This window comes from Ictalurus furcatus, chromosome 16, assembly GCF_023375685.1.
Source record: "Ictalurus furcatus strain D&B chromosome 16, Billie_1.0, whole genome shotgun sequence".
Classification (NCBI taxonomy): domain Eukaryota; kingdom Metazoa; phylum Chordata; class Actinopteri; order Siluriformes; family Ictaluridae; genus Ictalurus; species Ictalurus furcatus.
This window is the reverse complement of record NC_071270.1, coordinates 12,705,847-12,732,531: the sequence shown is the minus strand read 5'-3', so window position 1 is coordinate 12,732,531 and position 26,685 is coordinate 12,705,847. Positions and strand designations below refer to the sequence as shown.

Genomic DNA, 26,685 nt, shown 5'->3' with positions numbered 1-26,685 from the left:
GCAATGTCTTTATTAACAAATAAGCAAACAAAACACAGGGAGCGTGGTCTATACTGAACAAGATTAACTAGATTAAACATGAGACTAAAGTCTAGGCATTGCACGAGAACAGGCCATAAGACCGCTTCGCGACCGTAACGTATTCACCAGACAAACACTCAACTACCGTTAATACTGCGCAATGTGCACAGCAACACGAGGGGTTTAAATGACTAACACAATCAATACTAAATCATAAACACCTGGAGTAAATCAAGACACACCCTCGAACATGAACCAATGCTAAAACAAGGGGAAAACCAAAACAAACCAGGGCGCGTGTCCATACACAAAAGTCTCGTTCACGCGCGCTCTCTAAAGCCGCTTGCGCATGTCGATACCGCAGTGCCGTCTGTCGGCGGGAGCGTAACAAAAATGGCTAGTTTTGGTTTTGGCGAAACTTCTTTATCTTGAGGAGAAGAAAAAGGCGAATTCCAGAATGAATGACAACTTTAAGGCGTGCTTTGTTAGCTCAAATATGCCATCTATCGGTAAGAAGACATTAGACAAAATACATCCAGCTGTTAACTAAATAACTGATGACTAGATTTCCAACACCTGTAAGAAACAAATTCAACTATATATATTTTCCCCCATTGCTCCTTAACTTTATTAAAAAGTCGTCATTACATTCTTTTCTAATAAGTATGTAAATACTGTACTGTGAATGTGTTAACTAATATATGTGAACCAAATTATCATTTGATCTGTACAGTTGGTAATTTAAAAGTTAGATTAAATCGCAAACGAAGTGGCTGAAAATAAATACTGTGCCAATCAATCAATAACCTGTATCATTTTGCTTCAAAATATCTAGATAGAGATGCATTTTAATTAATGAAAAATTACACTTACAATTGTAAAAGTTGTCGCCGCCGATGTTCCCGTCCGCCATGTTTATTTTCCTTTTGCGTTCTATCACCGTCTCATGTTGGAGTATGGGAAATAGTGCGTTGGTGAGTGTACATCAGATGTACAATCAAAATCAGGGTGCATTGTGGGTATAAATGAGTGAACGAGTGGGAAGGTGTTTTCGGAATTTGGACACCACTACAAAATGGCCAGCACTCGATATAGTGCACTATATAGGAGATAGGGAGCAGTTTCAGACACAGCAATTGTCTGTCTTTGTTTACTTTCTACATGTGCATCTGTTATTATTTCTGTCCTGTCTCTGCCCCTGTATTGTCATTGGTTGTTTCCCTTACGTGCCATTATTGTATTCAGCTGTTCTTGTTATCCCCCTGATTATGTCTGGACTTCAACCCCCTCGTGTATCTATGTACTTCGTGAAGTATTGAGTGTTACCACCGTACCAAGCCTTTGTACATTGTTCTTCGTTTTTCGTTTCATGGTTTTTGATCTTGTTTCTCATTTTGTGCCTTGCCTTGGCTGTTTATTACCGTGCTTTTGGCTTTCGATTTGGATTTGTCTGCCTATCTCTCATCTAATAAAGTTCTTATCTGCACTTGCATCCATCTCAACCTTCATATACGTTACACCTAGTAGGTGGAGAGTAGGTATTTCTGTAATCATTTATAATTTCCTTATGCATTTCTCATGCCAGTACTTTTTTTGCACTATTCTAATTGACGCCTTCATTCTATAGGTGCCTTGGACATTACCGTGTCTAGTGGGGATACTGCCTTTCTACCATGTCCTTTACCGTTCAACTACACTGACTTTATGAGGATTGGAGTTAAGTGGGAAAAGGATGGAGGGTCAATTTTATGTACATATTCTATTCAAAATAAAGCAATTCATGACCTCGGTTCAAAGTAAATACAGAACCTTTAGGGCTGAATATAACGAGTGTTGAAAGCAGTGATGCTGGTCTTTATAAATGTTTGATGATCAGATTAGTACCACCACCTTCAGATGAGACAGTAACCCTGAGGCTTAAAGTTAATGGTGATTATAATCTTCTTTTACTTTTCACATGCTCTTAAAATGTTTTCTGTCACTTACTATACTAGCAGTAAATGTAATATTATGTTTGTCTTATAAGTCCTGTACTACATCATACAGTTTCTTGAGAAAATGTCATGATTTCAGTGTTCTCTCCCTCTCTGCAGTTCTACCATCTCTTACCCTGCAGCTGATGAACAGCACTAATGTCTCCTGTGTGGAGCTGCTCTGCTCTCTGCAGGGTTTGAGACCACAGCAGGTGAACTTCACATGGACCAGAGCAACTCAGCTTCTTCACCATCATCCAGAGTCCAGAAGCATGAACAGTACACTGACGCTCTGCAAGCCGAACTGGACGGACAGAGAAACACTCACTTGTCACGCCAGTTACTCACACAACCACACACTCTACAGCAAGAGCATAACACTCCCATGCAACTCAGGTGAGCCTTTTACCTACTCTCTAATATGGACATTTATTTGGTCAAGCTAGACTACTTTATCAAGCTAGATGTACATAGAAGACATAAATAGACAAAAGGAAGATTGTTTTATTTAGTTTTGATTTCACTCAGGACTTTTATGTTTTTATATGCATTTATCTTCACAGATAACTTACATAAATAAAAATTGTTTAATGAATACTTCTTGATGTCACGTATCGTGACGGAGCGGAGATAGGACGGATGCAAGTGTAGTATGAACAGTGTTTATTTTAAAGGAGAGACAGGCAGGCAAATCCAAAACGTGATCCATAAACGTAATCCACAACAGGCGAAGGTCAGGCGATCGGTAAACAGGCATACACAGGGTTAAACATGAATCAAGGTCGTGGTCACGGAGAACAGGGTCGATAAACAAAACGAGAAACATAAACTATGACGAGGAACTGAGAGCGGATAATCCAGCGTGAACTAACGCTAGACCTGGACCGTGACTATGACTATGACTATGACTACTAAACTAACTAATCTAACTCTACGATAATCTTCCGCCTTGTGTGCTGGGAGGCGCGCGGTATATATGTGGACATGATCAGCGTCTAAACTGCTAGCAGCTGAGGGCAATACAGACACACGTGAAATCCCAGCCAATGACAGAACAGGGAGGAGATATGACAGAAACATAAACAAAACACACGTGTCCAGATGTCACTACTGTCAACAATGGAAAAGCAGGTGCTCGCGCATTCGCGCTTAGAGCACGCTGCTTTAAGGGGGAATCATGACACTTGAACTCTTCACATGATTTTTATTGGTATGTTTCTTCCCTTAACTCGAGTGCCACTTTTTATACAATGGCTGTGGCAATAACAAAACAGTGACCAGAGAATCCATGACAAATGTAAATTAGATCATCTGGTGGATACACAGAGCTTTTCTTTCTCTGCTGTAATTATTAAATTATTGCCTGAATTATTTGTTGCAAGCACCTTGAAAAACTTTTAAATGGTCAAGGCTCCATCCGAAACCCAAAGTTAGTTATCTGAAACATGCACATAGGTTTTTGTAAAGGACACCTTGCCTGTGTTTAAATGGTTTAAAAATCTATACTTTACATATATATTTGTGAATGTCTGCCCTTCAAATGGTCTCCTTACTATTCAAGAAGTGCACATTCAATTCAAGTCAATTCAATTCAGTTCACTTGAATTGTATTTGTATAGCACTTTTAACAATGGACATTGTCACAAAGCACCTGTACAAAAATTTATAAATTCAGGATGTAAAATCTACTTTATAAATTTATCCCTAATGAGCAAGCCAGAGGTGATGGTGGCAAGGAAAAGCTCCCTGAGACATTTTGCAGAAGAAACCTTGAGAGGAACCAGACTCAAAAGGGAATCCATCTTCATCTGAGGTACAACGGATAGTGCGATTATAAATAATTTCCTTCTATAACTATGTACTGGTCAAAAAGTGCAATAGTGTAAGCAGGAAATTCATAACCATGAGACTTGAGTGCAGAACTGATCATGGCAATTGCAGTCCTAAAGCTATCATAGCAATTGTAGTCATAAATCATTGTAGCAATACTGTTAATATCAGTTTGAAAGCCATCTTCATGGTTTTTAAGTAGTTCCATCCTCACTAATCCCACTCATCTTTAGGCTATCCATGTGGGGCTACTCTCAGCAACAGCAAGTGATTTCCAAGTGATGAGAACTCCAACCAGACTTTATAATACCAATGAGCCGGTTGTTGCAAAAGATTATGACCGTTATCCCCACTATACATGGGGATAACGACGCATTTGTGCTTAATAGGTACATGATCTGTATAAATTACAATCTGTGGGCACTTCTGCTACATCCTTTATCAACGTTGTTTTGCAGATAAGAGCAGCACATCAGGTCATCTTGACAGTTTTCGTCCGTTGGCGGTCGGCGCCCTCTGTTGGTAGGGAATCGTAAAATCGCTGCCGGAGCACTTCTGGTTGGAAGCACTTCCAAACTCAAGAGGTACATGTACACTACTCCTAACCATGAACCAGAGAAGCTCAGGTTGACAACATTGTCCCTACATCGGTGTAAGGCCAATGTAGGGACAGACCACTCCAGCCCTGTTGGCACTAGTAACTTAGTTGCATGAGCTGGAATGAGTCACTAGCAAGATAACAACAGTGTGTCTATCTCAGACACAGCAGTGTGTAAGCTAACAAGCTAAGCTATCAAGTAGCAGTTCTAGTGAGCAAGTCAAATCCATCACTCTGACAGAAAATGGATTGGATACACTTACTCTGGTGGGAGAAGAAGGCAGAAGTGAAAAAAAAAGAGAAAAACAGATTCTATGAAAGCTTTTAAGGACAGAAATCTCAGACTGTGGACATACAGTACGGTACAGGGGTATGTACAAAAGCAAGTAGAGAAAAGTAGAGGAAGTGACTTTATGACAAATGTACTATGTATTATGTCACTGTTTCTATGCGACTCTGTGATAAAGGTCTCAACTTGTGTGCACATACAATATGAGCATATCCAGATGTACACTAAAAATGCTGGTTTATGTTTACAGTGGTAGGGGTAGAGGTTCAGTCAACCTCAGCCAAAATGGGTTGATAATGGGCAAACCAGAATTCTGAGTGTGGGATGCAGACCTCAAATAAATAAGCTTGTTGCATTAGTATTTTTTTTTTTTTTTTTTTTTTTTTATAAAGTTTCCTCTCCACCTGCCAAGACAGAGTGGTAAGCAAACAAAACCCAAGTGTGAAGTAGAAGAACTCATCTGCAACTCCAAGAAATACAAGTTTTTGTTCACATTTAACTTAATTAATAATTTTGTTAAACCTTTCAAAATTATATTATTTCTGTTTTGCAACAGACAGCAGTAACTTCTTTAACATGCAGTTTGCCTTAAAGGCAAACAATAAGTATCCTATTTGTGACAAGTAACAAGTTATTTGAGGCAATCATTTGGCTGGAATTGTATTCTTGTTATAAATAAAACAAATGAGTCTCTTTTTTTTTAAGATTAAATTCTTTAAATAATTTATATTTACAGTTCACTTTAAGTTATATAATTTTGTGTTACTACATGACTATTAATGTTCTTATCCTGCTGTTGAAGCATTCTTGTATACAAGAAGTAAAAAATCCATTTAAAAGCAGAGTGCAGGGTGCATCTGTAGAGAATAAAAATGCTATTTGCCTTTAATTACATTTCTGGAGAAAACCAAATGGGGCAATACACTGAATCACTGAGTTATCAAACATTACAAAAAGTGTGGTTTTAATTTTAGTATTGCACAATGATGTTATCACCAATGTTCTTCACTCAGACTGAAATAAACAAAACCTAGGCCCTTTACATAGAAAAGATGCATCTCTCAGTAATTGTTCATCAGTTTAATAACTGAATTTTGCTGTTAGACCTTGCTTGTACTGAATTAAGGGCAGAAAACAGTGTTCCTCTTACTGTCTTTACAGGTTCAGTTGTGCGGTTTATATGGCACTGCTTTGTTCTTCGAAGTTTACTATCAATGTCTCAGTAAGTTTGTGTTTATACACAGTATATAATCACAGTAAACACAGCAATTTGTCTATTCAGTAATGTTCTGTATGGGTTTAACTATTTGTTATGTAATATTATTATAAACTAATTTCAGTTGTTGCCTTTCAGCTGCACGCCGTCGTCAGTGATGGGATTGTTACATCTGAACTTGTCTCACCTTCTCAGGTTTACTCAATCAACAACACAAACTGAAACAAATGTATCTGCTACAAACAAAGAGGTTTTGATGACGTTAGAAATGCCATTACTATGGTGTAACACCAGATATTACTCCTTGCTGCTAGCAGAAGTCACAATCCCCCAAATTCTACTGCAACCTCTGTCAGCCACTTCTAGGCCACAGTATACTGCATATACCCATCAAGTTCAGCAACACAAAATCTTGCCAACCTTGTGACTGTGTAAATTATGAACCTTGTATTTCTCCTGATTTTGTATGTTGTGTCTAACTGCTCCCTGTTTATTCTTGAGCTTACCCTTTACCCTGGTTATACTGTGTCTTTTTGTGTTTTCTCTGCTTGTATTTTGAGTGTTTATCTATTCTGAGCTCGGTTTGTGATTTTAAGTTTCTATTCCTCAACTTTATAATAAAATGCCTCTGAACATGTTAGAATATACTTTCCATCTGAATCTAGTTTTTTACTGAAGAGCTTGCTTCCTATTGTCGATCTAATGTAGGTTTGGAAATCTAAAGTCAGCTGTTACTTATTAACTGGGTTAAGCTTGTACTTACTAAACTCAAGTTACCACAGCAATACATAGAACCATCTCCGTGGAAAACAAAATATTATAGTGGACTTCCTTGAACAATTACATCACAGGATATGCGTAAGCATGTCTTGGTTGTGCACAATCTGGAGCCTCCTGCCATCTGCCCGCAATGCAGTGTGAAACTACCCTTGCCACAATGTTCCTCATTCCACATAGTCATTAACCTTATCACATGTCTGCCAGTGTCCCACGGTTTCACCACAATACTAATCATTGACTGTTACCCCTGCCAATCCAGTTGAAGCTCTGGTAGACAGGAGTGGATGAGGATGAGTCAATGGACCTGTGAAGTGGTACATGTCTGATTACAACAAACAGCTCTAGGACCAAATTTCCAAAAGGACAAGACATGCAGACTGCATCCACAGCTACACTCAGGCCAGATGGTCTGGTTGTTCACCAAGGACCTTCACCTGAGACTTTTATTAAAGCAAGTTAAGTCAATGATTCAATATTCCTTAGACAAGTCAATCCAGTTTCAAACCACCTTGAATTACCATCATCCTTTAGAATAGCCCCTACATGTCACATAAAGTATCTGTGGTTAAAACTGTTTTCTTCTCCCTGGAGCAAGTTGTGGTTGAGTGTGATAGAATTAAATAAAGACAGTATGAAGGGTCTGTTTTTCTGTCACAGACTTCCTGTGTTCTCATGAACTTTACATTGCAAGTCCACCCCCGCGTGTAAAGAGTGAAAAGTTGCCACTAAACCTATTTGTGTTGTTATCTTATGTGTCATCTCATGTAATGTAATAATTGCACTTCTGTTGATACACTTAAAATAATCTTGGTTTCAGATCTCTGTCAAATGGAAAGTGATCCTAAGCTATAAAAATTTTGATCTTCATCAGTACAAACAAGGTCATTAAAAATATGCCCAGTGCTTCACAATATTGAAAATAATCAGAGAAATGTATATGTAATGTAACTTCTATTTAAAGAATAAATGACCACTTTAGGCCTGTCTATATTATATAGAAGATTAATGTTTGATTCAGCCCTTTTCTGGAGATTCAAGTGATTCAATTTACAGAATTTTTCTTGTAGAGTTTTTCAGATTTTGCTGTACAGTGAATGTGTCCTGCCAGAACCTCATATTAAGATGTACCGTAGTTGACATAGTTGTTTGGATTAAAACATTGCTATTGATGCTTGGATTCAGAAAATTCAACACAGTTGTAGCTGTAAACAAACTGGTACTGATTTTCAAACTGCTACCTTATTTGACAAAAAGGAAACTGTAGCCACAGACTTGCCTTACAGTTCACAGCTCGGTTTTATTTCAGGATGTATAAGACAGAATGATCACAGCAGTGGATACGAACAGGGTGCATATTCTGCAGTGTGAGATGGTGAGATATGGCTAGCATTACTGTCTAATGTTGCTTTTGTATGTTAATGCCCTTTTTATTATGAGTATCATATCTGTATTCATGTAGTTTGTTATACATCATGTCTGTTTGTGTAATTTGTGTGTAATTTACCTTATCTTCATGCTAAATATTTTATATCATCATTCTGAGTAGAACTTTTCAATCCTCTATACAATTTCTAGGTATCAGTAGGGAAGTGCTGTTTTGTCTGGTCTGTGTGGATGCTTCTATTATTTCCCTCAGGTAATATATTTCCACCCTCATTCTCTCTCTCTCTCTCTCTCTCTCTGTGTGTGTGTCTCTCTCTCTCTCCATCTCTCATTAATTAATAGCAAAAAAAAGTATTAAATAAGAAAAATCAGATTACAGTGCTAAGGCAGACATTCAGAAAAAACAATAATGTTATAAATTGAATTGTTTTGACTTGTGGAGGAAAATGAATACCTCCTTGTTTTTTACAAACTGTTTTTTTTTCAGCCATAAACACACAGAATTGCACTGAATTGAATACAACACAGACAGTTCATCGGGGAATGTCAGTCACAGTCAGCTGTCATTACAGCACAAATAGCAGTCTACATTCTGTTGTATATTTCAGAAGAAAACATTTACTGTGTTACTACCGCTTCCTACAAAAATCCTGGATTAAAGCATCATGTGAAAGCCACATCAAATTTATTTGGTTTCAAGAAAAAGAGGAAATAGCATTTGAGCTGTTAAATCTTCAAATAAGTAATTCTGGCATTTACACCATAACTGTGGAAGAGCATGCACCACCTCCTTCAAGATGTGTGGGACAGAAGAGGATATTCATTCATGTAATTGGTAAGAGTGATTATATTTGTTTACAGAAAACTACTTTTGTAAGCCTTGATTTAATTAATGAATAACCATATAATATCGATATTCTGTGTACTCAGTTTCAATTGCACATTGCAGATGAAAACATGATGAGTCTTGACTTAGACTGCTCACTGCATACCTTAATTAACATACTACCTTTGTATTTATTAAATAATGTACTTTAAAGTGAATTACTGAATAACATTTCCTTACACTGAGTCTAAAACATTTTAACTTTATCAAGCTTCAGCCTTAGGCAGAGCCTGTACAAATAAAAACAAGTTCAACACTTTAAAGCTGTCTTTGAAAGAAAAGCAAGTATCATCATTTCTAAAAAGAAGGAAAGAAAGGAAGTAAGAAAGAAAGAATTAAAATTTTAAACATGACAAGTGGTTGTTAATAAATCCAGTGTCTGTAATAATGTGGGGAAAATAAAAAATTTATTCTAGCTTAAATTTGCATGTAAATAACATTTAGCACCATTGTCTTTTCATTGTCATCCTGCAGCACATCCATTAGTGTCTATGTCATGTGTAAAGGGGCCTGACAGAGCTGCCACAATGCTTTGTGCTTCTGAAGGCTTTTACCCTGCTGATCTGCAGCAGGTCTGGTTGAGAGATGGAGAATATAGCAGTTACCTGAACCTTTCACATACATCTCCATATGAAGAAAATCTGAACACTTCTGACATCAACTGGACCTATAGAAACAACACAGATGGATCCTACAGCATCACATCGTACCTTCACTTGCCATCACACACACTACAGAAAGTGATGTACTACTGCTGGGTGAATCACTCAACCCTGAGTCAACCCATCACTGTTACCATATCCTCTACTGAGTGCACTGAGAGAGAAGAGAAATTAACAGGTATATGTTTCTGAGTTTTTCAGATTGGTCCAAACATTATATTTATATATAATAGTATTCGACTTGATTTTTAGATTTGTTTTCAGCAATTGTCGGTATCAGTTGCGGTGTGATGGCTGGCATAGGACTAATCCTTTCAGGCTGTTATCAATGTCTCAGTAAGTTTCACTTGTTTTCTTCATGCATGCACAGTATGTTATTCTTTTTTCTAGTTTTTGTCACTGTTCCAAGAATTTGTTAACACTGTCCATGATGCATATATTCATAAATCATTATATCTGTGCTTCTAATTCTTTGTAAGATTCTGTGTCAGTATTTTAAGTGTTTCAAAATCTAATAATATTTCATAAAGCTCTAATAATAGACTATAAATAATTCCTCAATAACTATTAATCATGATTACTCTTTAAAGCAATTCCAATTACTTTGAAAGCAAATGTAATATGATTAATAACTATAAAACATTATAAACATTTAAAATGTCATCACTGAGTGTTTGATGTAAAAATGTATTATATATTATTTGTTATTGTAAGTTAACTTTATTTTTGTAATGTAATATGTAAACACTTATTTTCAGTTTAATTACAAAGCACACAGAAATTATGGAAGTTTTTTAAGTGAACTTTTGGTGTGGCTGAGTGTGTTATGCTGCATGAGAAGCAATTTGAAAAGATGCAGAGGTTGGTTTCATATGCAATGGAGGATGCACGTGTTTTCCCCACCCTCCATGAGAGCTATCTAGTGGGTGTGTCAAAGAAAGATAAGAAAGACTGTAAGGGTAAGGTCAAACTGGAAATAAAATATGGGAGGAATTATTTTAAGACTTATATTTTTAGATCATCTCTTGCATTTATGTCCTATTTCATCTGACAGCAAAGAAAAAATGCTGTTTCCATTTACAGTCTGCATTTTCTTTCCCTGATTTTTTGGGGGAGTTTAAAGGCAAGTGGTTGTGTATAACGGTAGTGGTCTAGATGCTATTATAAAAACCCTGTCTTGGATGTTTTTACTCAAGAAAAATCTGCCATCCTCAAAGGCATCAATTGCATGCATATGCATAATCTGACTAAAGAGCTCAGAAATACCTGTGTTACTCTACTTAAATACCTGAGTCTGAGTACCCGCAAATTTACCATGTAAATATTAATCTTTTGGTTAAGATTCTGACTTAACTTGCCAACTCTGACTGCAGCCCTTTGTAAACACTGAACATACTGCAATGTTGTTGTAGGAAGAAGACTTGATTTGCAGTCTCCAGTAGGAGCTTCATCACTGCCTGAGCTTGTGTCCCATTCTGCAGCGCAGACCCAGGTATACTCAACACTAGGAAACCATCGGCCTGTTCCATGTTCCAGCCGCACCACATCTCCCTCTCAATGACACACTAGGAAAAACAGTTTGACATCTGTACTAAATAAAGGCAAATCATATCTATATACTGTAGTTGCATGTATTGTTATTTATAAACCAGCTGGTATTTGAGACACTTGAATATAATGTGAATAAACCTCAAATAATGTATGTTCTGTTTTTGTTGTTTTTGCATGTCTTTGCAAGCTATTTTCAAATGTTTTCATTCCCTTGAACATTTTCATCAAACAGGCACAGTAACACCTTCTTTGGCAGATATCCCAGTGTACAAGCATTTTCTTCAGCCAGCTAGAATGTTCCTATGATAATTTTTTTTAAGGATTTTCACCCACTATTCTTTGCAGAATGTTTCTAGTTCTGAAATACTCTTGGGCCTATTCATGTACTTATTGTTTAAGATGTATCCAAAGATTTCTTATGTTTAAGTGAGCAGACACTAAGGACCATTCCAAGAGCTTCCGTTTGCTTTTCTTAAAGTAGATCATGTGGATGTTGAGATATTCAATTTTATTTTGTATAGCGCTTTTTACAATAGACATTGTCTCAAAGCAGCTTTACAGAAATATCAACACGGTATACAGATATTAAAGGTGTGGATTTATCCCAACTGAGCCAGCCACTGAGTGGTGACAGTGGCAAGGAAAAACTCCCTAAGATGTTAAGAGGAAGAAACCTTGAGAGGAACCAGACTCAAAAGGGAACCCATCCTCATCTGGGTAACAACAGATAGTGTGAAAAAATTCATTATGGATTTATATGAAGTCTGTTTGGCCTTAGAAGCAGCCATAGTCCTAGCAATCTGGAATTGGAGTAGATGAGAGCTCCATCCAGAGGTAGGACATCCGAAACAGATCAGGCGGGTCAGGAGAGCAGAGAGAATCAGGGTCACTAGTATCTCCATAAAATCGTGTGTGGCTCAACAGAAGGAGAGAGGGAGAGAAAAAAAATATTAGGACTGTGCTTAGCATAACAGAAAGTCTAGTCAGGGTAGGCTTGAGTAAACAAATACGTTTTAAGCCTAGACTTAAACACTGAGACTGTGTCTGAGTCCCGAACACTAATTGGAAGACTGTTCCATAACTGTGGGGCTCTATAAGAGAAAGCTCTCCCCCCTGCTGTAGCCTTCGCTATTTGAGGTACCGTCAAATAGCCTGCATCTTTTGATATAAGTAGGAGTGGTGGATCATAGAAAATCAAAAGTTCACTTAGATACTGTGGCGTGAGACCGTTTAGTGCTTTATAGGTTAATAATAGTATTTTATAATCAATGCGAGATTTCACTGGGAGCCAATGCAGTGTTGATAAGATCGGGGTGATATGGTTGTATCTTCTGGTTCTAGTTAGGACTCTAGCAGCTGCATTCTGGACTAACTGGAGTTTTTTTATGCTGCTACTGGAACATCCAGACAGTAAGACATTACAGCAATTTAGTCTAGAGGTAACGAAAGCATGAACTAATATTTCTGCATCATGTAGTGACAATATATTTCTTATCTTAGAAATATTTCTGAGATGAAAGAAGGCTATCCTAGTAATATTATCTATATGAGCATCAAATGATAGGCTGGAGTCAATAATCACACCAAGGTCTTTTACTGTTGCACATGATGAAACAGAAAGACCATCCAGAGTTACTATGTGATCAGAAAGCTTACTTCTAGCTACACGTGATCCTAATACAAGTACTTCTGTCTTATCAGAATTAAGTAAAAGGAAGTTAATTAGCATCCAACGTCTAATGTCCTTTACACAATCCTCAACTTTACTAAGCTGCTGTCTGTAATCTGGCTTTGCTGAAACATATAACTGTGCATCATCAGCATAACAGAGGAAGCTAATTCCATGTTTACGAATAATTTGACCTAGAGGTAGCATATATAAAGTAAAAAGCAGTGGACCTAAAACAGAACCTTGTGGAACACCAAATTTAACCTCAGTATGCGTGGAAAAGTCTCCATTTACATCTACGAACTGATAACGATCGGTCAAATAAGACCTGAGCCAGGAGAGGACTGTTCCCTTAATGCCAACAACATTTTCTAATCTATCAAGGAGAATAGTATGATCTATAGTATCAAAAGCTACACTAAGGTCAAGCAACGCAAGCACTGAAACACAACCCTGATCAGAGGCCAGTAGTAGGTAATTTACTACTTTAGCTAATGCTGTCTCTGTGCTATGATGAGGTCTAAATCCTGACTGATACATTTCATGAATGTTATTCCTATGCAAGTATGAGCATAGCTGCTGTGCTACAACCTTTTCTAAGATCTTGGAGAAAAGGGGGAGATTTGATATAGGTCTATAGCTGGACAGTTGAGAGGGGTCAAGGTCAGGTTTTTTAATCAGGGGTTTAATAACTGCTAATTTAAGTGATTTAGGTACATAGCCAGTGCTAAGGGAAGAATTTATAATATTTAAAAGTGGTTCAATTACTCCAGGACAAATCTGTTTAAAGAAACATGTAGGTACAGGATCTAGTATGCAAGTTGATACATTTTGATACATTTTGTATCAAAACGTTAACAAGATAACATTTTGTTTAACAAGATACATTTACATTTTGTTTAACAAGATACATTTACATTTTGTTTAACAAGATACATTTACATTTACAAGATACATTAACAAGATACATTTTGTTGTACAAGCCAGCCTATTTTTAGCTTCAGTTTCTTCACTGACTGTGTCACATTTGCTTCCAGAGTTTGCAGATATTTTTCTGATATTTCCTGTACCACTGACTGCCACACAACCCCTAAGCATCATAGATCCACCCTCATGCTTAATAGTTAGCAACGTGTTCTTTTCACCAATGCTACTCCTATTATTATCTCCAAACATACTTTTGGTGAAAATGGCTTACTGTAGACTTACTCTGTCTACAGCACTTGTTTCCAACAATATGTAGTTGCTGTTTTACAGCTTTCATTTTACAGCTTTCATCAGACAAAGTTTCCTTCTGATGACTCTTTCATTCAGAGCATGTTTGTGCAATCAGTGCATAAACACATTCTATCTAAGAGCTTTATAGTCTATAGGTCTTCTAGATCTTGCCTTGATTTACACAGTTCCCCCTAACTGCCATTTCTTAATTGCATTTCAGACTGTGGAAATTGCAAACTGGAAGCACTTTGATAACTTTTTTTTAACCTTCCCCTGCTTTACAGGCAAACTTTGCTTCATTTTCAGATCCTTAGTCGGCTGCTTACAGGAGCTCATGGTTGTTCAATGTTAGCACATGATTTGAAAAGTCATAGAATTTATTGCTCATTGGAACTGTCATCAGCTGACACTTTCTAATGATAATTATTGGCCTGTCTAATAAGTCAAGTCCTAATGAGCCAATTAATTAAAATAATTAGTTTTAAGTTTATCAAATATAAAGTAACTGTATTAATATTTGCAGGAAAAGTTTATTTTTAAAATAGTTTGCAGCAGAGGTTGTGTTTACTTCAAAATTAACCAAAAATATACTACACACGCGCACACACACACACACACACACACACACCCACACACACACACACACACAGTGGGGCAGTGCTTCTATTTTGCATTCTTTTCTAATTCAAAACAGCAATTTTCTTTACAAATTAAATTATTGACAACAACTTGCGTGAAAGTAGAATCTTTGAAATATTTACATGAATGAGTTTGTATTTGGTACATCCCCTTTTTCTTTATGTCAGTGTGCACTCCAGCTGGCATGGACTACACAAGTTTGTACAAAACCTTCTGATCCATTTTAGATCAAATCCTTAGGAGTGTCATCAGAACACATGCTTCAGTAGAAGAGATCAGGCATGAAGAACATCTGATCAGTTGTACAAAGCAGTTAAATATGAAAATATGGCACAACAGAGACATTACTAAGAACAAGACATCCCTCTAAAATTGATGGGAAGATCAGCAGAAAACTTGTCAGGGAGGATGGGCATCTACACATCTACAGCAACATTAAAAGCATTGCAGTAATTTCTGTCAAGTACTACTTGCTCCATACATGTGACAACAATCTCCAGAATTCTTCATATGTCTAGGCTATGGGGTAGGGTGGCAAGATGGAAGCCTTTTTTTTACAAAAAAGAAAAAAAAAGAAGCCATCCAATCTCCCAAAACCATGTGGAATAATGTGTTATATGTTTGATGAGACCAAAGTTGAACTTTTTGGCCATAATACCAAAAGATAGGTTTGGCACAAATAAAAACACCGCATATCACCAAAAATACACACCATCCCCACAGGAAAGCATGGAGATGTTTTCAACTTCTTCAGCTGGAACTGGGACTTTAGTCAGGGTGGAGGGAATAATGACTATCTCCAACTACCAGTCAATTTTGTCACAAAACCTTAAGGCTTCTTAAAACACTTGAGATGAGGAATTTCTCCTTTCAGCACAACAATGACCCAACACACACCTCTAAATCAACAAAGCAATGCCTTCACCAAAACAAGTTCAAGGTATTGTAATGGCTCAGCCAGAGTCCAGACCTAAATCCAACCAAAAATCTGTGGTGTGACCTGAAGATGGCAGTGCAAAGGAGATGCCCAGCCAATTTGACAGAGTTAGAATGCTTTTGCAAGGAAGAAGTGCAAAGTATTGCCAGTGAAGTTAAGATGTGCCAAACTGATTGACTCTTACCCCAAAAGATGAATTCTGTGATGAAATCTAAAAGTGCTTCAACTAAGTAGTGTTGTTGAGGGGTGTGCACAATTATGCAACCAGGTTATTGTACATACTTAAAAACATTTTTAAAACTTCACAGTAAAGGTAGAAAAAGTTCTGACATGGTTTAATTTGTTTTCATTTTTTTACATCACAAAAACCTGCCATTTTAACAGGGCGGTGTAGGCTTTTTATAACCATTATACGTATAAAATTGGGAGTCACAAACACTGCTTAGCTGGCTACAGGGATATGGAAGAAGTGATTTGGTCTGATGAGTCATATTTCACTATATATATATATATATATATATATATATATATATATATATATATATATATATATATATATATATTTTTTTTTTTTTTTTTTTTTACAAGTGGTCGAGTGCTGCATGCACACCAAAAGAACAGTGAATGCTTAACCCTTATAGTGCTGTGGTGGGCTTTTTGTTTTTGTAGAAACTTTGTATGCTTCACTTAACTTTTAGCTGTGTGTGTGTGTGTGTGTGTGTGTGTGTGTGTGTGTGTGTGTGTAGTGTTTGTGTGTCATGGCTAAATGTCATATCAAATTTCACATAAAGGAAACTGTGACCACTGTGATCTACCTCAGAGCCCACAGCCTTTGTCAGGTGATAAGAAGCATAACAATCTCAACAGCAGTAGGTGCAGCAATAGGACCTATTCAGCAGTGTGAGATGTTTTTCAGCTGCAGCTTAAACCATTTAGATTTTTCCCCTACCAAGCCTCTGAGCCTGAAAATGAATTAACTTGAGACTTTTTATACCTTGACAGTTAATTGCTTTCATCACAAGATTCTTCAATATACATCACAAGACAAAATTCTTGTTTTTCCAGTAATCAGTCAGAATGGAATGACTTTTGCCCACCTCTAACATCGCCATGCATACACAGTAAAATTCCTAGTGTTGAATTAACACACAGAGTGTTTATATAGTCCTATTGTCCTTTTTTGCTGTGTATATGCCTTAAAATATTTTTTTCCCAATTTTTATTTAACCTATAATATCACATCACCTGCTATCAACTTATCCTTGAGTGAAAATGTTGGACTTGTTTCACTTGGAAATATGGCATATTATGAAAAATGGGTTAAGTTTAAATTTAGTTATTTTTAAAATAGCAAGTTAGGACGTTTACAGCTAATTATCATGATGATAACGTAGCTAAATATAAGACCACCACTCTATTCTTTGTAAACAGGATTGACCTTTTTCTTCTCATGAGAATTAAATAGGGATACCATGCATGGTAAATCTTTGCTTTCACCCACTTCCTGTGTTCTTATAAACATTACCTCACAAGTCCACCTCCGCACATAAAGAGTAAAAGGTTGTCACTAAACACATTCCTTTTATCATTCTTTTCTTAAGTATCATCTCTTGTGGTGCGATTTCAATTGCATTTATGTTGCAACGTAAATATAACCTTAAAATAACCTAGATAAAAATAAAATTTAAAAAATATGGAAGCTGAACATCAACTATAAAAATGTAGAGCTTGATGAGTATGCACAAGTAAATTAAAAATAAATATGATCTGAAAAATAATATGCAATACAAGTTTTATGTAACCCCTTTAGGCCAATCCTTGTTAGGGCCCAAGCACCACTGGTGCGAGGCCCTATTGGATCTGCTCCGTTTATTATTATTTATTTATTTATTTATCCATCCATCCATCCATCTTCTATACCGCTTATCCTTTTCAGGGTCACGGAGAACCTGGAGCCTGTCCCAGGGAGCATCGGGCACAAGGCGGGATACACCCTGGACAGGGTGCCAATCCATCGTAGGGCACATATTTATTTATTTATTTATTTTCTCAAATGAATCACATTTTTGAGGGCCTAAATATACCTGAAAACTCATGAAACTTTGCAAACGTGTCAGAACCGGTGAACATTTACATCTGATTTGAGTTCCAGAATTGAGTATGGCAAAATGGCTCGATAGCACCACCTACAAAATTTCAACGATGTGCACCTCGTGCTATGTTTCACCTACATGTACATAATGTAGTTACACATGTACAACATGCTAATACATACAAAAAAGTTTTCTGAATCCATGCCCTAAACTCAACAGGGCAGCCATTTTGATTTTTCTCTTAAATTTTTGCTCTGTTTTTGCCATTTCCAGGCCTCGTACTTTAACAAACTCCTCCTAGAAATTTCATCAGATCGACAGTGATGCACTCCTATACACAGTGATGCACTCCTATCAACATATTAAAATATGCCACCAAGTGGTAAATATGTTAGCAGCATGCTAGAAACGTGTTACTCCATGCAAGCAACACTTAGCTAACTGCTAAAGCATAATACACTGTTAACAACATATATGTGCTAAAAAGTGCTATAAAATGGAATGGCGTTCCCCTGGCAGAGCAGCCCCAACATGCACCCGGGTGTGAGGCCACATTTATCGTTGCTTGCAGCTTTAATTATATCTGAGATTAATGCCATTTTGTGGAAACACAAGGATTTCTATTTTCAGATTTTCACTTCACAACTTTTCAGATTGTGTCATGCCAGGGACTCTGAGCTGTGATTTATCCTCACATGTGGTGCCATATTATAATCCAGGATACTAATATCATAAAACATGGTATTAACTCTTGGGTGCTGAAAAGAGGAGTCACTCTGAAGGGTACACTATGCATGTACTATAGCCGTAAACAAACTGTTGCTGACTTGCATTTCACAAAAAGGAAACTGTAGCCACAAACCTGCCCCAGAGCTCACAGTCCTGCATTATTTCAGACTGCATGAGGCAGAATGATCACTAGAGGAATGGGTCCATACACACTGCATTGTCTACAATGGTGAGAAAGATGTTACTGTATCACTGTATCAATGTAAATTATATATATATATATATATCATGTTTTATACATCATTAAGTATCAAATTAAGCTCCATAATTCTGATATTGAATGTTAACACCCAGCTTTCTGTATTTGCAATCATTTATGACTTTTATATCATTTATAGGCATCATTAAGGAGCTGCAGTTTTATCTGCTCTGTGTGGGTGCTTTTGTCTTTTCTTTCAGGTAATATGTTTTCATGTTCTGCACATTAATGGAAAAATAATAAATGTATTAGTGTTGTATAATAAAAAAATATATTAGAACAGTACAGTGCCATGCCTGGGCCTCAGTAAACCAACATGATATAATTTATACAGCTCTTTTCTTTTGGCTTGTGGAGAAAAATTACTGTGCTTTTTCTGATTTTTTCAGCAATGAAAACAGAGAAGTGCATTGAATTGAATCAGACAGAGACAATCCATCAGGGAATGCCAACTACCATCAACTGTCTTTACGGCACAAACAGAAGTGACCGTTTAACAGCATCGTTGAAAAGAAACCATTTGCTTTGTGAATACGTCTATCTCAATAAATCCTGGACTAAACGATTCTGTAATGACAACATCAGATTTGTATGGATTCCAGAAACAGAGGAAATATCATTTCAGCTCTTAAATATTCATATGAACAATACAGGCATTTACACGTGTACTGTGGTAAACTACTTCCCACCTCCTACAAGCTGTTTGGGAGAGAAGAGGATATCCATTCATGTAAACGGTAAGTGGACTTGCTTACAGGACAATAATCCTTAAACTGAGAAATCTCCTGAAATCTCTTGATTAATTCCCAAATAATTAGATAATATTGTTTTTCTGTGTGTGTAGATTACAGACTTATACAGTATGTGTGCCATTTTTTTTTTAAAGATCTGGATGATTCATAGATCATTTATTTTACGGTACAGTAAGTTGTTGCTAACTTTGCAAGCTGAAAATATAAGTACATAGTAAATGTAAAAGGGGGGGGGGGGGTTAAATGTTTTCAACATGCAGATAGAATTTGCATAGTATTTCACTTGCAGAAAATAGAGGCAAATTTTGAGGGGGCCTACCAGTGACTATTGATCAAATATCTTTCTTCATTCCATTTAAATATTTTTCAAAATTCTGAATAATTAATGAGTAAGTAATTCCTCTTACAGTATGTCCTCTGTAATACTGCAAAAAATAACAACAACAACAACAACAACAACAACAACAACACATAACTAGTGTATTTCATATTTAGTAAGTAAACAGTATTTTTTCTCGGTGGTAAATCGGAGCACAAAACCCGTTATAAACAATTATTGAGTGAGCTTGTAATAGTAAATCCTTTCACTGTATAGGGCTGTAAATAGAAATTAATATAATAAGTAATAATAATTTATTGTACATGGCAATTACTCAGTAACTATCTATTTGTCATATGCAGAGTGTGTGGTCATGGTTTATTAAATGGTTTACAAACTGCAGACTTTTGTAAAATACCTTTTATTATATTATTGTGTATACTATTACTGTATGTGTTAATTTTCCTGTTCATTAAATAACATTTTTTTGTGGCCTATAAATATGTTACAGGAAATTAATGCAGGTACTATTTTTCTCATAAGTATCACTCTTCTTTTATCTTAGGCCTGATCACATCATGCCTTGGTCTAAATTAATCAAAACCTAAGACACCAAATGCACTGATAGAATTCTTTGAATCAAGCACTGCCATAAACCTGGTGTTTTTTCAGAATTTCATATGTACTTATGTTGCAACAGCTTAAAATGTAATTGCTAACTATTACTTGTAAATACTACATAATAACAAAAACAATAATAAAAACAACAACAACAACAACAACAACAACAATAATAATAATAATAATAATAATAATAATAATAATAATAATAATAAACCCTTCTGAATTATTGCCTTAAGGTGCCAAAAACTGCTGTAAAAACCTGGTAGTTTTTACACAAATTACTCTGTACAGAAATATCCAACATGAATATGCAGGGTATGTGGCAGACATGTACAGATTTGTAATTACCACATACCTCATGTGTCTACTTTTAAATTAAGTATCATTCATTCTTTTTATTCACTGTATCATTGCGTATTTATGTTTATTCCTCTGACAGAACATAACTAGTATTATTTGTTGTTTTTTTCTGATTTGTAGTATCTGCAATATGCACCTCCCAATCATTAAAGCAGATCATAAAACAGTTATTCTGTACATGGTAGATACACTGTCTGTACGGAAAATCTCCCTTTTTTGCCATAGCACTATTCATATATACTTAACTTAAACACTGCTTTATTGAGCTCCAAAATAAAACAAATTCTCTACCATTTTTCTGTATAAAACTAGCTTTTAGTTTTAGACCACCTCTGCATATAGCCCATGCAGACCATGCGCTGTGCACAGGGCAAAATATCTCTGTTGGGGTATCCAAAAAGAAAAAAGTAATCATTCAATTAATCTGAAATTAAGTTAAAATATTAACTTGTACTTTGTAGAGTTTTTTTGTTGTCATTCATAAACAGTCATTTTCCACCATTATCAAAAGACAAGGTCCTTGGAAAATCATATGGGCATTATAATGAAATTAAAAGATAATTATGTGGGTGGTAGTGATGGCATGTGTGAAGGGTAGGATGTGATTATTTGTCGTTTTGCTTGTGTGAAAGCTTGCTTAAGGGATCCACTTTGACCATCAGCAGCACTGTGTCTCAGGCTTGAACTGCATTCTGATAATCTGCCCACCAAACTTTTTTCTACAAACACAAAAGGCTGAAGTAAATCTGATAAAATATTACTAGATGGCTATTGTTGTAAACTATAAACAACAGTTCCCTGATTTGGAAAAGACATAGTAATTATTTTGAAACATAGTTAGCTTGCGTACACAGTCACATTAGATAGAAATTTGAAAGCTTGGCTGAAAGGTATCTGGTAAGGAGTAAAATTAAAGCTGTAAACTCCCAAGACTTGTCCATGCATGCAGACTTACTTTCTTCACTCTTGTAACCATATATATATTTATATATATATTATTTGTTTCATTGTAGTATCAAATATTTTGGATTAGTTGGTGAATAATATGCTTTAAGGTGAATAAGTGAATAATAATGAATTATTATGTATGTTCTCTTACACACAATAACAACACTGATTCTAGAATGTATTGACTACCAGCTACCAAGACTCGAGCAAAAACATCTGCATTGTGAAAAAATCTTGTCATAGATAGATATGATGCTAGATTTTTATCATACACTGTGCGTGTATGCAAATTATATTTCCTGGAACCACTGACCTTCTATTGTCTGTTACTCTGCAGCACCTCCCTCTGTATCTGTGTCATGTGTGAAGGGGCCTGACGGAGCTCCCACAGTGCTTTGTGCTTCTGAGGGCTTTTACCCTGCTGATCTGAAGCAGGCCTGGTTCAGAGATGGAGAATATATCAGTTACCTGAACGCTTCACTTAGACCTCTATATAAAGAAAACGTAATCTCCTCTGATATCAGCTGGAACTACAGCAAAAACACAGACGGGTCTTACAGAGTCACATCATACCTTCACTTGTCTTCAAACATAACAGTGTACTACTGCTGGGTGAATCACTCAACTCTGAGCCAACCCATCATTGTTAACATTTCCTCCACTGAGTGCACTGAGAGAGAAGAGAAATTAACAGGTATGAATTTTTGGGTAAGGTTTGATTGCACAATACTTTGATGGAGCATATATTGTATATATTGTATATATATATATATATATATATATATATATATATATATATATATATATATATATATATATATATATATATACACACACACACACAATTTTTTTCAGGGGTCTTTTTGTCAGTGACGGGAATCAGTTGTGGTGTGATGGCTATCATTGGGCTGATCCTTGCAGGATGTTATCAATGTCTCAGTAAGTTTCACTACGCCTTGTTTACTTCATATAAGTAATTCTTCTTCCTCTAGTTTGTGCCTTCATGAGGGTTCTGTTAGTAAGATTTTAATAGTGGGGAATTCAAGTGAAATCTGTTGCATCACTCCGCAAATACATAACCATACAACCGCGATTCTGAAAAAGTTGGGACATTATAGAAAATGCTAATAAAAACAAAAAGGACTGATTTGTAAATGTACTTTGACGCATATTTAAACAAAAGCATATAAAGACAAGGTATTTGATGTTTTTTATTGTCATTTCAACCATATACAGCTGGTACAGTACACAGCAAAACGTTCCTCCAGGACCATGGTGCGACATAAAACAGCACACTAACCACATGAGACGACACAGAACTAGATAAGATCTACACATTTTTACGTAAAGTGCATGTGCAAATGTGTGCTAACAACACAGGACAGGACAATACTGCTAAAACAGGATAATAGGCACAGTGACAGTCTAGCGCTGACCAGTACACAGTTTTAGTGTGGAAGTATCCGATATAACAGGTAGTGCAAAAGACAGATTCCAAAGAATAACAACATAATTTTAAAATGGTATAAATGTAAACATAACATGCTATGACTTAATATTCAGCAGATTACTATTATACACTTACACGGTAGCTTAGTGGTTAGCACGTTCGCCTCACACCTCCAGGGGTTTGATCCCCACCTGTGTGTGGAGTTTGCATGTTCTCCCCGTGCTGCGGGGGTTTCCTCCAGGTACTCCAGTCCCCCCCCCCCAAAGTCCAAAGACATGCATGGTAGGTGGATTGGCGCTTCCAAAGTGTCCATAGTGTATGAATGGGTGTATGAATGGGTGTATGAATCACTTTGTCTTGACTCAGTCTTGCTACTGGATCATGGTGGTCACCGGGAAGTGAAAGTGAGGCCGATGCTGCGCAAGTCTTCCTCACTTTAATCCAATTCATGCGCAAGTCGAGCCCAGTTTGTGTTCTCCATAATGGAGGCGGAAATGGAAACTTCGTTCTTCGTCGAAAACGTCGAAACTCTTGTGTGTGTGTGTGTATCAGTCCAGTCTCTAAGTACTGAGGAGTCTGATGGCTTAAGGCAATGTAGCACTAATAGTGATGTGACAAGCTGATGTGACAAGTTCAAATAAGAAGGTGATGTGAAACAGGTGAGGTCTAATCATAGTATATAAGAAGCCTTCAAAAAAAGCCTAGTCCTTCAAGAGGGTCGAGGCTCGTCAATCTGCCAAAAGATGTGTCAGTGAATAATCCAAGACTTTGAGAACAACATTCCCCAAAGACATCGGTAGGACCTTCTACAATGCACAATATAATTAAAAGATTCAAGGAATCCGGTCAAATCTCTACGCGTAAAGGGCAAGGCCAAAAACCACTCCTGAATGCGTGTGATCTCCGATCCCTCAGACGTCACAGTCTTAAATTTATATTAAAATTATGATATTCTCAGAAAACAGGTACATAGTATAGTGCTAGAGAATCCTTAAGAATCAAGTGTATATATTGTTAGGGTTGCATAAAATGTACCTGAAGAAATCAGTGAAGAATGTTGGAAATCTGATTTATAATATCTCTCCTATCTGAAGGCAATTTGCTAATACCGAATGTACTGGAACATGTCCTTATAGAAACAAGAAGATATTCACGGTCTCCAGTAGAAGCACCTCCATTGCCTGAGCCTGTGTCTCATTCTACACTGGGGACAATGGGGAACCATCAGCCTGTTCCAGAGGTGTACTCAACACTGGGAAACAACGGGCCTGTTCTACAGGTGTACTCGACACTAGGAAACGACGGGCCTGTTCTACAGGTGTACTCAACACTAGGAAACGACTGGCCTGTTCCCCAGGTGTACTCAACACTGGGGAACCATAAGCCTGTTCCATGCAGGAACAATAGCAATGACACCACATCTATCTCTCTATGACACTCACTAAACAGTCAAACACTTTAAAATGTGTGACTTATCTACCCACTGAAAGCTATCCAAATCTGAGGTAATCTGATTCTGCATTTCACTCACCAATTTGAAAAAGGTCTTGTGCAATGTAGTTGGGTTAGAAAGAAACAAAACCATGTTCGTTGTTATTATCAGTCATTGCTATTGTAATTATTATTGTCTTTCATTCTAATTATTGTCTTTTTCTCTCTCACCTAATTTTTAACTCTTCCTTTCCTTCTCATAAATGTTTTTTGTTCCTTTTTGTTTTAGAGGTGGATGGGAATGGGTGTATATAGAGGGTAGGAGATCCGCAGACAAAAAACATCATTCACAAAACACAGGTTTGTTGCTCAGAGCATCTGGAAACAGCAGCTTATGAAAGGATTTACAAATACCTGTTAACGTTTGTTGTATTGTTTGTATTTAGTGTTTTCTGTGTGTTTTATTTTTAAAAAATCATTGTTCAGTGAAAAATAAATAATAATGGTACTGTGATTTTTTTTGTCACAAAAGTCAATAAGGGGTACAGTGTGCTCGCTGTGGTTATTAGAACAATCAACCTTAAAGTAGTGCCTGTTGTATTTCTTTTGTCCCTTCTGTAGTTTAGATTATAACGAGCCCATACTATGTGTGAAACAGCCTGAGTTTAATTATTAATAGGTTAACCTAATAACCATGATGGATCATTGACTCACATGACCTCTTTGAAATCAGGGCCAGACTGGTATTCCTCTATTTCTCCTAACTAAATTTTTTAAATTTTTTTTAAATGTCGCACTACAGATACTGAATAATTCATAGTAGTTGCCTTCCTCTCTGCCATAAAAAAGTCAATATCAGTAAATGAGCAATAAAACTTTATTGGGAATTTACATTTCTGAATTCTTCAGTTCTTAATTTCTTGAATTCTTAAGAAATTTAAGAATTCTTCATTCTTAAAGTTTCCTCCAACAAGCAGGTCTATTATACTTTCTGAAAATATTAAATTTTAAAGAGAATGAATAAGAATGAAATACAACTCCAATTCCAAAAAAGTTGTGTAAAATATAAATAAAAACAGAATGCAATGATTTGCAAATCTCATAAACCCATATGTTATTCACAATAGAACATAGAAAACATATCAAATGTTTAAACTGAGGAAATGTAACATTTTAAGGAAAAAATAAGGCAATTTTGAATTTGATGCCACAAAAAAGTTGGGATGGGGATACAAAAGGCTGGAAAAGTAAGTGTTACTAAAAAGAAACAGCTGGAAGAACATTTTGCAACTAATTAGGTTATTTGGCAACAGGTCAGTAACATGATTGGGTATTAAAAGTTTATCTTAGAGAGGCAGAATCTCTCAGAAGTAAAGATGGGATGGAATCTGGATGGAAGCATATGTTGCTCTAAAACCTGTATACCTTTTAGCATTGATGGTGCCTTTCCAGATGTGCAAGCTGCCCATTCTATGGGCACTAATGCACCCCCATACCATCAGAGATCAGTTTTGAACTGAGCGCTGATAAAAAGCTGGATGGTCCCTCTCCTCTTTAGTCCTCTTTACTTTAGAGTCCATGGTTACCAAAAAGAATTTCAAATTTCGATTTGTTTGACTACAAAATAGTTTTCCACTTTGCCTCAGTCCATTTTAAATGAGCTTTGGCCCAGAGAAGACGGTGACGTTTCTGGATCATGTTTACATATGGCTTCTTCTTTGCATAATAGAGCTTTAACCAGCATTTGTGGATGGCACGGTGAACTGTGTTCACAGACAATGAGTTCTGGAGGTGTTTCTAAGCCCATGCAGTGATTTCCATTACAGAATCATGTCTGTTTTTAATGCAGTGCCGCCTGAGGGCCTAAGATCACAGGCATCCAATGTTGATTTTCTCCTTTGTCCCTTGCACGCAGAGATTCTTCCAGATTCTCTGAATCTTTTGATGATATTATGTACTGTAGATGATGAGATATTCATAGTCTTCGCAATTTTACATTGAGGAACATTATTCTGAAATTGTAGATGCAGTTTTTTGCAGATTGGTGAACCTCTGCCCATCTTTACTT

General features: G+C 36.5%; 2 protein-coding genes across 3 annotated transcripts; both read left to right on the top strand.

Moving 5' to 3' along the window:
- The first annotated feature begins 1,923 nt into the window (after nt 1–1,923).
- On the top strand, nt 1,924–11,334 carry LOC128620310 (uncharacterized). The gene is made up of 11 exons (XM_053645203.1): nt 1,924–1,950; nt 2,115–2,390; nt 3,711–3,807; nt 4,283–4,408; nt 5,873–5,933; nt 6,066–8,079; nt 8,283–8,343; nt 8,578–8,925; nt 9,451–9,816; nt 9,891–9,974; nt 11,051–11,334. Exons 6-11 carry the CDS (start codon nt 8,029–8,031, stop codon nt 11,197–11,199), a joined length of 1,059 nt encoding a protein of 352 aa, XP_053501178.1. The 5' UTR covers nt 1,924–1,950; nt 2,115–2,390; nt 3,711–3,807; nt 4,283–4,408; nt 5,873–5,933; nt 6,066–8,028; the 3' UTR covers nt 11,200–11,334.
- Nucleotides 11,335–18,132: 6,798 nt separating this feature from the next.
- LOC128620439 (H-2 class II histocompatibility antigen, A-K beta chain-like) lies at nt 18,133–25,526 on the top strand. 2 transcript variants are annotated; one of them, XM_053645434.1, is made up of 6 exons: nt 18,133–18,703; nt 18,873–18,933; nt 19,123–19,470; nt 22,074–22,430; nt 22,592–22,675; nt 24,323–25,526. In XM_053645434.1, exons 1-6 carry the CDS (start codon nt 18,701–18,703, stop codon nt 24,619–24,621), a joined length of 1,152 nt encoding a protein of 383 aa, XP_053501409.1. In that variant the 5' UTR covers nt 18,133–18,700; the 3' UTR covers nt 24,622–25,526. The 2 variants fall into 2 exon arrangements, with proteins under 2 accessions (XP_053501409.1, XP_053501410.1); XM_053645435.1 differs by lacking the exon at nt 22,592–22,675.
- The last annotated feature ends 1,159 nt before the right edge of the window (nt 25,527–26,685 follow it).

What these genes read in the sequence shown, in the direction of transcription:
- LOC128620439 (XM_053645434.1), top strand. An exon ending in GCTTTTGTCTTTTCTTTCAG is followed by an intron (nt 18,934 to 19,122) that starts GTAATATGTTTT and finishes TGATTTTTTCAG; the next exon opens with CAATGAAAACAGAGAAGTGC. An exon ending in GAGAGAAGAGAAATTAACAG is followed by an intron (nt 22,431 to 22,591) that starts GTATGAATTTTT and finishes AATTTTTTTCAG; the next exon opens with GGGTCTTTTTGTCAGTGACG.
- LOC128620310 (XM_053645203.1), top strand. Translation starts at nt 8,029, where the DNA reads ATGATCACAGCAGTGGATACGAACAGGGTGCATATTCTGCAGTGTGAG. An exon ending in ATATTCTGCAGTGTGAGATG is followed by an intron (nt 8,080 to 8,282) that starts GTGAGATATGGC and finishes TACAATTTCTAG; the next exon opens with GTATCAGTAGGGAAGTGCTG. An exon ending in AGGCTGTTATCAATGTCTCA is followed by an intron (nt 9,975 to 11,050) that starts GTAAGTTTCACT and finishes ATGTTGTTGTAG; the next exon opens with GAAGAAGACTTGATTTGCAG.